Here is a 12,585-nt window from a genome sequence, read left to right as displayed (position 1 = left end):
CTCTCTCTCTCTCTCTCTCTCTCTAACACAGACAGCAGGAGACAGGGTGTTTCCCCGAGTCTCATTCTGGCTCTAAAATATACGTTATATAATATTGTGTCAGTGTTGATACAAGAACAAGAACAGGTCGACTGTGCAAGTCCACGTTCTGTCATTGTTCACGCCTACAGGGTTGGAGATTCATTTAAATTTTAAATGTAAAAGAGCAGAGGCACCAGGTTGACCATGCCGATCTGAGCCCATCAGGCTAACGTGTAGCCTAGTACTGGCAAATTGGAAATCATGCAAGAGCTATAAATGTTGGGATGCTGTACGTTGGACATTTGTTGCACAAATGTCACAGCGTCTGTCCCAATTCCAATAAATAGGAAAAAACACATGGTTTTCACACAGAACACAAACATGGCAAAATATTTCTTTCTCCTTTGTTGTCATTATGGTAGGCTTCCTTCCTTATTTTCGCTAAGTATCAATCTTTTATTATTTAATTGCACATGAGAATTTAACTTTTACGCTTACTATTTTTAATTAATTAAAATTGCTAAATAAAATTCAAGTGAGATGAACAAAAAGAGACATATACATTACATATGTACATAGTTTTAGATAACAGATGTTGATAAAGTTTTCTGTTGGGTACATCATTTTAAGTGGGGAAAAAAGGTAATTAATTGCAATAATGTTGTATTGTGACATACGTATGGTGATATTACCATAGTGCAGGGCTTTTGCAGATTCCCACCAATATTACTTTCCCTGTCTCTGTGTTTTACCAGATGTGGAGCATTGCATGCTGGGGATCACCTGCTGTCCATAGATGGGACATCGACAGAACACTGCACAGTCCTGGAGGCCACACAGCTATTAGCGAGCACAACGGAACTGGTGAAATTAGAAATACTCCCCTCACATCAAACAAGGCTAACTGGGAAACAGCACGACACAGGTGAGTGCACCAGCTGCACCCGTGCATCCCACACATAGACTAATTTGTGGCGGTGCACCACACAATGTGCACCGCCTGGATAGTCGGCTGTTGAAGTTATCAGCTGGACATATTTCTAAACCTATCTGTCACATTTTCAACAGATGTTTGATTAGTGGTGTTTGTCCAAAACTTTGGAAGGAGGGTAAGATAATTCCTTTACCCAAAGACACAAAATCACTTTCTGTGGTTCAAATAGTAGGCCTATTAGCATCTTGCCTATTTTAAGTAAATTATGGAAAAAGTTGTATTTGAGCAAGTGCAAGATTACTTTTCGAACAATGATTTGACACGATGTTTCAGCATCTTATAGACGTGGTCATTCCACCTGCACTGCAATGACACAAATGTCGATAGCTGCTACATCTATTGACAACTCAATGCTTGTGGTACACTACTACTAGCCAGTGCTGCCTTTGATGTGATTGACCATGAAATTTTGATTTCTAAACTTATTAGTTTATGGTTTTACTTTCTCTGCAATCAAGTGGTTTAAGAGCTATTTGTCTGAGAGGTCGCAAAGAGTTTATTTTAATGGTGCTTTATCTAGTAGCAAGTCTCTGGACTTGGTGTTCCACAAGAAGTTGCCTTGGACCTTTGTTATTTTCAATTTTTACAAATGATATGCCGTATATACGTAAGCTAAATTGACTATGTTTGCTGATGAACTATCTTTTTATGCAGCCCCTACGTGTCTACAGATTAATCAGGTTATGTCAGTGAGATTAGCAATTGTATAATTGGATCAAAACAAATAAACTTGTCCTAAATATTTCAAAAACTGTGAGTATTATTCGGTTCTAAGTATAGATTTGATAATCCCAAAATTGATAACATGTAAATGGTAAATGTACAGCAAGTGAAAAAGGTGAAGCTTTGGGACTTGGCTTGATTCCACTGTCATGGTGGTACATATTAACAATGTTGTTACTAAAATGGGTAGAGCGTTGGCAGTTGTTCGTAAATGTGCACAGTTTTTAAAATTACAGTTGTTTAGGCGTGTTGTTTGTTCATTGGTTTTGTGTCATTTGGATTATTGTTCTGTTGTATGGTCTGCGGCATCAAGCAGTCATTTAAAAAAATTACAAGTTGCACAAAATAAGGCTGCAAGACTGGTTCTTGGTTGTTCTTCGAGAACCAGGGTTGCAGAGATGCATGAACGTCTGGCTTGGTTGGAGGTCAGGAATAGACTATCTGTTAATATGTTAGTATATTTTCATGGAATTATTAATACTGGGATTCCTAAATTTTTTTATGATAATATAACTTATTGTTCAGACATTCATTCACATTATACAAGAGGGGTGAATAGTCGACAGATTTCTTTACCACTACCTAAATCTGACTGTATGAAGAGGACTGTGTTTTATAGGTCAATTGTGTATTGGAACAATCTTCCAGTTGGGATTCGGGACAAAAAGGGAAAAACTGGTTTTAAAAAAAGACTTAGATTACATTTGTTTTCGATATTATAATATTGTCTGGATTGGTTGAGTGAGGTTGTATCATGTGCTATATTATTCTTTATTATATTTAGTTTGTTAGTATTTTTTGCATTCTCAGTTTTGTTTGTGAATTTATATATGATATATTTGTGAGTAATTTTTGTTGTATTATTGTCTTTTGGATGTATTGTTTGGACCCCAGGAAGACTAGCTGTCGTCTTGGCGTCAGCTAATGGGGATCCTTTTGAAATAAATAAATAAATAAATAAATCAACACCGGCCGCCACACATTACAGTTCATCATTATTATTATTTTTTTAACACTATTTAAAACACCCATTCCTTCAGGTGCATGTCCTTTCCCTGTTCTCCTCCGTCTCTCTGTCACTCTACACACACACACACACACACACACACACTCACAGGCCCTCCCCTCCCCTCCGTGCACACAGCGTCTGTCTCCATGAAAACAGTGATATCAACTTAGCGACTTTGTTGTTAGGTTTCGCAACTTTTCAGACCATCTTAGCAACTTTTTTTCCCAAAGGAGACTAACGTCAAATCCGGAGACTTTCTGTAAAGTTGCCAGCATTGTCCAGTGAGGACGACAGGTATTTCTCTCCTGTAGCCGGTCACCTCTCTCTGAATCTGTTTTGTGAGGAGCAGCCCCTCCCCTCCTCTCTCCTTATGTGCAGCAGCACTGCGCACACTGTGCAGGCAGGCAAAAAGGGTTAATGTACGGGGTGTAGGGGCCGGTGTAGGTACGAGACAGAGGGACGTGATGGGAGAAGGACGCAGCTGAGCTGCCCTGGGCCTTCGGGCTTTTTTTGTTGCTTTTTTCCACATTTTTGTTGCGTTTTATACTTTTTGGCGCTTTTAAAAACATTTTTATTCATGGTCAATAAACCTAAATTAAAGTGACATTACACCTAATTTTTGAGTTTGACAAAAAGCTGTAATTATGAATTATTTTTAGTGGATCACAGGCTACTTTATGTCAAAGTTTGGATACTATAATGAAGCGATTTAAAAAAAAAATGCTATGAAATTAAATAAAACAACAAAAAATTCTATTGAAGTAATCGTTAATTTTACCTTCGGAGAACATGGATGCATGGATGTACAGTATATGTTGTATGGATTCCGTACGTCAATAACAACGACAAAGGCACCTGACCAGTCCATATTTCACGAGATGGAAGTCAGAATGTGTTAGGGTGTGATAGATTTTTACATCCATCTATTCAAAAAGTCTAATCGAGATAGTCAGCTTGCTCTAATAATGTAAACTGCTGAATGACGGGTTAAACCACAATGCCAGACATATATTTCACAGCAATAAAGGAAACTTGTCATTTAGTCATTTACTGTCAATTCATTTCTCAGCTTGGACAGCGATTTGTCTCTAAGTGACTTTTAAAAATGTACTGTTACAGTTAGTTTTAGTAGGCGTAGACTCCTAAAACAAAATGACCTCCATGTGACAAAAAGGAATTCTAAAGTACTATTATGGATTTGCTTCCTGAGTGGAAGAGACTTCCATTTTGTGCTGTGGTTGGCAGTAAGCACAGCAATGTGTCTATTATTGCTACTGTGCATCACCCCTCCCTCCCCCCCCCCCAACTGGCCCTGTCAGACTCCACCTACCAAGAGCCTGGGTCTGTCCCAGGTTTCTTCCTTAAAGGGAGTTTTTTCTCACCACTCTCGCACTAAATGCTCGCTCTGTGGAGAATTACTAGAATTTGGCTTTGTTACTAGGCTTTATAAATTATAGAGTGTGGTCTAGACCTACTCTATCTGTAAAGTGTCTCGAGATAACTTTTGTAATGATTTGATACTATAAATAAAATGGAACTGTATCAATGTAATGCACTCATGACGTGAATCCATTCCACTGAATGAAACAAGAAAACAGTGTCATCATGGCATGAATAAAAAGAAGCTCAGTAATTATACTTCAATCACTCACTAATACATCATTCATCCCGCAGTTTTATAATGGCTGGACTGTTGTCAACCAGATGGTGTGTGTGTTCAGTCATGTGGCCAAATTAATTTGGTTGTTTTTGTATTTTACACCTTGCGTTGTCCTCCACTGCAGCTGTTAACACTGCTTGGTAATATTGTGGTGAATACATTTTACACTGATACTAAAGGGATTGAGAAGTCAGGCGTGTGCATGTGCGTGTGCGTGTGCATGTGTGTGTGAGCTTGTCTGTGAGCTTGTGTAACTACATTTGCGGGGTCCAAAAACCGTGAGTCAAGTATACTTGTGGGGTCCCGACAGCTTTGTGGGGCCAAAATCCTGGACCCCACCACTTAAAGGGCTGTTTGAGGCTGTTTTAAGACTTTGTTTTAGGATTAGGGTTAGAGTTAGGTTTTGGTTAGGGTCGGGGTAAGGGTTAAAGTTAGGCATTTATTTGTAATGGTTAAGGTTAGGGTAGGGGGCTAAGGAACGCATTATGTCAATGACGGGTCCCCACAAAGATAGTGTGTATGTGTGTGTGTGTGTGTGTGTGTGTGGAAATATGTGTGTGTGTGTGTGTGTGTGTGTGTCTGTCTGTCGGTCTATCTCAGGTCTTCAAGTTAATGAGTATAAAAATCTCTTGATGAGATTGAAGCTTTTGGCTGTCATTCTGATTTTCACAGCCAGACCTCCTAGAATCCCATATAGGCACGGCTTATGTAGTGTGTGTGTGTGTGTGTGTGTGTTTGTCTCTCTAAAATGTCTGGTCTTTAGCTGCCAACATTGTAGTTTGTCTTTATACATACACATATAGTTATATACATACACATATTCTTATATTCTTATTAACCTGTTCAAATCTAATTTAGCCTTTTTAGCCACTGAAGCCTTAAATGACAGGTCTGCTAAGAAGTTGTTGGAAAGGCTACTTTAGTTTTTTGTTGATATCAATCTGCTGACAAACCTTTGATCGTTTTGGACAGATTTAGTAGTGTTGAAGCAGGATCCAGCAGCTGCACACACTTTAAAACACTTTGAACTATTCACTAATCACTACAGTAGCCTATGCATAGTGTGAAGATATGAATTTTGCCCCAGATGGTACATTCCGTGGTGCATAACCATGCACGCCTGGTTATGTCAAGTCATGTTTATTTCATCTATAAAAATGGAAATTACAGTGCTCATACCGGCCGTAAAACCCATAAAAACTAGAGCATACATACACTACAGTACAATAATATACTGTACAGAAATGCAGTAAAATAAAATAAAAGAACTAATAAACTCTGTTTTAAAATAGGGAAGCAATCTTTGAGAAATACGTGATTGGCAGGGGGAACATATGGCCAAGACAGTAGATAGTTACGGTTGTAAATGTACCTGAGCTTCATGTCATCACTTCTTCCTCAGCATCCTTCTCCTTCATATTGGATGAACAGGGAAAAAGGGAATTAGGGCACAACGTTTTTGCCCCAATGACCAATTTACCAGACCAGAGAGGTAAAAAAGGGGCACACATCACATGATTTTCTAACCGCCGTCCTCTCTCGCAGAACACTGATTGAGGAATATTCCGGCTATGATAGCAACTCGGTGCTTAATTAGTGGAAGGAGTGTGTTCTTCACCCGCAGCCAAGTGACAGCTTTGGATCTGCGGGAGAAATAGTGCCAGTGGATTTAGAGGAAAAACGCTGCTTATCCCAGGTCAATGTGTCACAGCTGAGTGCAGTATGACAAGTTTGCACACACATAGAAACACCTGTACACTAAGTGTAATGAACCTGTGGCTGAACTGGCAGTTTTGTAGCACTTTACTTTAGACAGATGTGTATTTAAGCTGCAGCAGGTAGAATGCAACAAATACACCAGGATTTTATATAGAGTGAGAACCCTTCCTGCAGCTCTCCCACTCCTCTCCCTCTCTCTCTCTCTCTCTCTCTCTCTCTCTCTCTCACACAGGTAATGCATACGGAACAGCCAATAGTAACGCTCTGTCTCGCTAAGTTTCCATCCACTTGTCAATCAAATTGTCTGGTTTGGTAAAAAAACTCATGTGAATGAAGCTGGTGAAAGTGTGATTCCATCCAACGGCTTTAAGCCAATAAAAACCTGTGGTGATGACCACTTGAATTACAATATGCTGAAAGATTACTATGAAGAACGACACCAAAAGTCAAGTGCCTAGCACAGCTTTAAATTACTCATTTTTTCCTCTATTAACAACCACAAGCATACACACATCTTACCTTTTTGATACCCAGGTTGGTTGGAAAAATCTCTAACCTAACGAGAGACTCATGAGAGGTTAAGAAGGAGTAAGACAAAGGGAAATTGTAGACTGAAGTAGACTAAACCGTATGCCTCGGCTCTTTGTTTAGCAACTGGGTGGGGGCAGTAGTTTCATCTCAACATGACAACGGCCCCAATGAGAGAAAGTTGGAAGGAGAAGTGGCGGATGAATGAGAAGTGAGTGACGGGGAGTGTAAATTAATGTCATCACACTGCTCCAGCATGCAGCACTGCTCCATCAGTCTCCTCCTCTCCTCTAGTCCTATTTTGTTCCATCTCCTTCCTATTTCCACCTCTATTTGTTTTATTGTCTTCCTTTCTATCTTCCCTTTCTTCTCATCTCGCCCCCCTTTCATCTATTCTTGTCTCATATTTCCCGTTTCCCTTTTTTTCCCTGCCTACTCTTCTATTTCATTCGAATCTAGGTTGAAGTGACAAAAAACAATAAAGTTATTTTAAGGAAGTATTAGAATCTGCAAGCTAACCGACCACACACACACACACACACACACACACACACACACACACAAACACACACACAAACTCCAAAGGTCTCGCCATCTCATCTCGCATTTCCTTCATTTGTCTTTCCGCCGCAAAATCCATTCTGTCCTCCTTCTAATCATGAGTGTGACTGCCTTTTTGTGCTTTTTGTGTGTGTGTGTGTGTGTGTGTGTGAGCACAGCTCATTAGGATACTGATGGCCTTGTAGGAGACCTTGCGGCCAGCCCGCCGCTGCTTTATTAATAGACACTCTCATTAAAGGTTGTGTGTGTGTGTGTGTGTGTGTGTGTGACTTTTATTGCGTTGCGGTGTGTGTTACTGCAGCATAGATTAGTGTTGGTGAGTCTTGACATAAGTGTGTGTACCCACCCTATCCGCTGCACCTTGTGTGTATTCATGTATCTTCTCTTATGTATGACAGGTGCCTACGTGAGCATATAAGTGTGTATGTGCAGTCTTTCTGTGTGTGGCCTGCCTGTGTGCATCTATCTGTGTGACTGTAGCCTTTTTTCTGTCAGCACATCGTTCTCTCCAGTGTGTTGTCTCTGGACGTAATGACTTTACTTTTACTCGGAGGGGATGGGACAGACCGTTCTCAGATCTCACCCTAAAGCCACCCAACACTTCTGCTCCCCAAACCGCCCTTCAACCGAGCGATTTAGATAAGGATGACTCACATGTCGAGGAAAGAAAAGCTCAGCTGGATAGATGTGGCAGCACAGGGCAGCTTAGGCTCAACTTCTGAGTTGCGATAAGTGTGTGTGGTGAGGAATTACACACAAAGCCGTGCAGGTTGTCAGACTTTAGCTTTGATTGTATGCTGATGCTCTCAGTGGGAGTTTCCCCAGAAGAGGTTCTCCCCGACATCTGAGGGAAAGTTTTAACAAATGCCACAGATCACTAGCATTTCTGTTTATTTTTATGTTTTAGGCTTGCATTTCACTGTGTTAGTGCTAGTTACCTTTAAAGTTATACAAACCTTGTCTGTTAAGGTTAAAGGTCCAATGACATGGTGCTCTTTGATAGACCTTAGTGGTCCCTAATACTGTATCTGAAGTCTCTTTTATCTAGATCTTAGTGGTCCCTAATACTGTATCTGAAGTCTCTTTTATCTAGATCTTAGTGGTCCCTAATACTGTATTTGAAGTCTCTTTTATATAGACCTTAGTGGTCCCTAATACTGTATCTGAAGTCTCTTTATATGACCTTAGTGGCCCCTATACTGTATCTGAAGTCTCTTTTATATAGACCTTAGTGGCCCTAATACTGATCTGAAGTCTCTTTTATATAGACCTTAGTGGTCCCTAATACTGTATCTGAAGTCTCTTTATAAGACCTTAGTGGTCCCTAATATTCTCTGAAGTCTCTTTTATATAGACCTTAGTGGTCCCTAATACTGTATCTGATGTCTCTTAAATAGACCTTAGGGGACAGCATGGCGGACTAATCTCTAGTCTCAGGCACCTGAACTGTGGTGGCCCATTACTCTGTAGGCTATATTCAACATCACTGATAATATTTGACCAATAGAATGTAGAAAACATTTTCTATCCATAAAAAGATTGTGTTGTTGTACATTTAGCAGTAAAAGCAGTAGCCTGTGTACGTCAATCCTAGATTTTTAAACTTTGGACTAAAACGTGCTCCTTTATTTACCATAAACCCTGTTCATGCTAATTAAACAACTGGACTTTTGGGTCAAGTGTTGTTGTAGCTGGCCCATGTCCCAGATGTGAAAGCCCCCTTACTGGACTACTGAATATGATAATATTCCATTATATTTTGTATTGTTACCTGCCACCAGAATTGTGTGATTTCCTTGCCATAAATATAGACGTTTTTATCATAAATTGGTGCCTAAAAATGTATCCGAATGCAGGAATTGAAGTCTTTTACTCTCAAAATGTCCTGGGGGAGGACCCCAAGACCCCCCCTTGCTTTATGGGTTAACCAAAGGCAAATTCCGACCAAGGAAAAACCATAACTTATAATCACAGTCAGCCATAAAAAAAGATTTGAATTGCAGAATTCAGAGTTAAAAATTTATGAAAAGATGGGGGGGGGGCAGACAGACAATATGTGCAGTGTCACAAGAGAGAAACAGACTGACAGTGTCAACAAAGACCAACACAGTGTAGAGAATGACAGTAACAGCATACAGACGGAATAAATATGCAGTGTGTGTCAATTTGTTATAAAAATGTCTTTAAGAAGCAGTAAGCATTGTTTTCCAGTTACTTACATTAAATGCATAAAATATATTACATAAGGTAGTGCTTTATCATTTCATCCTCTGTACACAAATCCGTAAGGGGGCTGCATGGGCGTGGTAATGTGGGCTGGTGTGGCTACAGGGTCACGGCTGAATTTTCGTCCCAGTCCGCCCCTGGTCACGGCTTAACCCACCCTGTTGAATTATGTGGATTATGACGTGACAAAATGATTTTTGTGTGTTCCAGTGAAGGTTCAGAAGTCAGACCACCCCCACTCCTGGGACCCCTGTGTGAACTACTGTCACCCTTCAAACTCCACCCTCTGTAACACAAGCGCCACCCTCAACAAGTCGTGGACCGCCTCAAATAACAACACCATCAACCTCGACTACTGCAAGTGTAAGAACTGCCTGTCACTTTCTTTTACTTCCTGTTTATCTAAAAATTATAGTGATGGAGGATTAGCGACAATCAGTTCTTATATTCCCCTGCTACTTGGTGAGACCTTAGTGGTCCCAAGTATTGTATCTGAAGTCTCTTTTATATAGACCTTAGTGGTCCCCTAATACTGTATCTGAGTCGTCTCTTTTATATGAGACCTTAGTGGTCCCTAATACTGTATCTGAATCTCTTTTATATAGACTTAGTGGTCCCTAATACGTATCTGAAGTCTTTATATAGCCCTTGATGGTCCCCTAATACTGTATGCTGAAGTCTCTTTTATAAGACCTGTAGTGGTCCCTAATACTGTATCTGAAGTCTTTTATATAGACCTTAGTGGTCCCCTAATACTGTATATGAAGTCTTTTATACAGATCGTAGTGGTCCCTTGGGCGGAAGCCCTTAAGGTTTCTACAGTACACTGAACAACTGGTTAACTTCTTCTCTCTCCATCATTGCAGCTCTCGTATCTACCAATTTCTCTCCCGGCTCTACCACTACATCTGGCCCCAGTAGCCAGAGCTCCAGCACCCTGCCCAGGCCTACAGTTCCCATGAGCCCACGTAACTCGCTGCTCAAACGACGGCAGAGGAAGAAAGAGCACAAAAGCTCCTGTAAGCTCCATATGTCTCTCTGTCTTAACTACAATATCATTCCTCTGAAGGAAAATGTACAATCCAGAAATAAATGTGTCTGTCTGTGTTTCAAGTGTCCCTGGCGTCCAGTTCGGTGGGTCCGGGTGGTCAAGTGGTCCATGTAGAGACCAGTGAGGTCGTCCTGACAGGCGACCCACTCAACGGCTTTGGGGTCCAGCTGCAGGGAGGCATATTCGCCACCGAAACGTTGTCCGCACCCCCGCTTATCCGATTCATAGAGCCCGACAGCTCTGCAGAGAGGTGAGATGTTCACACATGAATAATTGAATGTGTCTGCTCTGTGATGTAAAGCTGTTTAGACACAAAAAAAGTTAGTCAAGTGACCAAACACTCAAGTGAAGTCCATTTTACTCATACAGTCTAATATCACAAATCACCAATTTGCCTTCGAGAGCATTTGATGGGATAAAGAAAAACTCTTGGACGGGGGAAAATAGAAAAAAGATGTACAAACATAAAAGCCTTTGTGTGTAGTTGATCGGCCTCTGCCTGTGTAGCAAGCCCGTTTTTAGGTATTGAAGTGTCTCTCATCCTTCCTTTAACCCATTAAACATCAATAATTAATCCCTATCAGGACGAATAACATTCACTACAGCATCACAAACCTATCACATGCTCAATAACAAACTTAAGCAAATGTGCAGTTATGTGTACTGTGTGTGTGTGTTTGTATGTGTGTGTCTTTTTTGTGTCTCACATGCTCAATAACAAACTTGAACAAATGCACAGTTATGTGTATTGTTGTGTGTGTGTGTGTCTTTTGTGTGGGTCTCACATGCTCAATAACAAACTTAAGCAAATGTGCAGTTATATGTATTATGTGTGTGTGTGTGTGTGTGTGTGTCTCAAATGCTCACTAACAAACTTAAGCAAATCTGCTGTTATGTGTACTGTTGTGTGTGGGTGTGCGCATTTTGTGTGTGTTTCTGTGTGTGTCAGTGTGTATGCATGGGTGTGTTGAGTTTAAAGCTTGAAGCTCTGCGTGTTCAGTAGGTCAGTGTGTGTGTGTGTGTGTGTGTGTGTGTGTGATGAAGGTAAATATGGTGCAAAAAGGTGAGAGCTTGAAGAATACAACGTGAGAACTTGCAGAACAATAAATCTGAACTTGTATGTTAAAGTTTATCATAAGTAGATTGATATTTACATAAACACGACAGCTGCATGCGTGTAGTGCAACATTTTCTTGTATACTATTTTTCTCTCGCATCACACAGTGGAGAGTCTGCGTGCATCGACTTTTGCAAGACTTCTTGCGAGATTTTTTTTTGTTCTGCAAGTTCTCACGTTGTAGTCTACAAGCCCTCATGTTTTGCATCATATTTACCTTCATATGTGTGAGATTGATGGTGGCATGTATTAAATTCTCTGCTGGGTTCTGTGTCATGTGTGGGTGTATGAACATTTTTAAGCATTTAATGTATGTGCATGAGTGTAGGTGGGGCTTTCCAAGTATTAGCATGCAAAAGTGTGTGTGTGTTCGCAAACTGTCTTTCGTTGCACTTTAAATCAACCATAGGCTATATGTTCACAACTCTATTTAAGTATTTGTGCGAGTTCTCAATTGTGTATCTGTGTGTGTACTGATTGATGTTCCCGTTGTATTAACAGCCTCTGTAAGTGCGGGGTGTGCTTCGGCACCCCGAGGCCACACTCCCTTCTCCATTAGCGCCCACGCTAACAACACTAATTAGCTAGCTTCCCTTTGCTCACGCTGGATGAATTAATAAGTACCCTCCGTCTTGCCTGACAGGATGAATCTAAATGAACCCTTTTTCACACCACCCTTAATTACACTTTAAACAATTGATAGTCTTTAAAAGCATAAGTCTTGTGCAGCGGTGACCAGCAAGGGCATCCTCCTCTAACGTTTTCACCTGTAATTATCCAGCGTTAGTGCTGCTGGAAGTTGTACTATAAACGTCGTTTAGTATTTCACTTTTAAATTCATCAGAGAGTATTTATATTGTAGCAGTCCTCAGAAAACACTACTAAAGTCCGATTTATGGGTCTACTAGTCTCACATTGGCAGACCTTTGTGCACAGCGCTGCGGAGGGTCTGGCTAGTCCACACAGCATTCTGGGA

General features: G+C 40.6%; 1 protein-coding gene across 7 annotated transcripts in view; it reads left to right on the top strand.

Moving 5' to 3' along the window:
* Positions 1 to 12,585, top strand: part of grip2b (glutamate receptor interacting protein 2b) — a 375,168-nt gene that overhangs the window by 328,552 nt on the left and 34,031 nt on the right. For all 7 annotated transcript variants that reach the window (XM_032514882.1, XM_032514887.1, XM_032514884.1 and 4 more), the window contains 4 exons: positions 777 to 946; positions 9,652 to 9,804; positions 10,308 to 10,460; positions 10,556 to 10,742. In XM_032514882.1, coding sequence (XP_032370773.1) covers positions 777 to 946; positions 9,652 to 9,804; positions 10,308 to 10,460; positions 10,556 to 10,742 — 663 coding nt within the window. The remainder of the gene's footprint in view (positions 1 to 776; positions 947 to 9,651; positions 9,805 to 10,307; positions 10,461 to 10,555; positions 10,743 to 12,585) is intronic.

The sequence above is a fragment of the Etheostoma spectabile genome, chromosome 4 (assembly GCF_008692095.1).
Source record: "Etheostoma spectabile isolate EspeVRDwgs_2016 chromosome 4, UIUC_Espe_1.0, whole genome shotgun sequence".
In the NCBI taxonomy this organism is placed as follows: domain Eukaryota; kingdom Metazoa; phylum Chordata; class Actinopteri; order Perciformes; family Percidae; genus Etheostoma; species Etheostoma spectabile.
The sequence above is the reverse complement of the archived record's forward strand: the minus strand, read 5'-3'. Positions and strand labels throughout refer to the sequence as shown.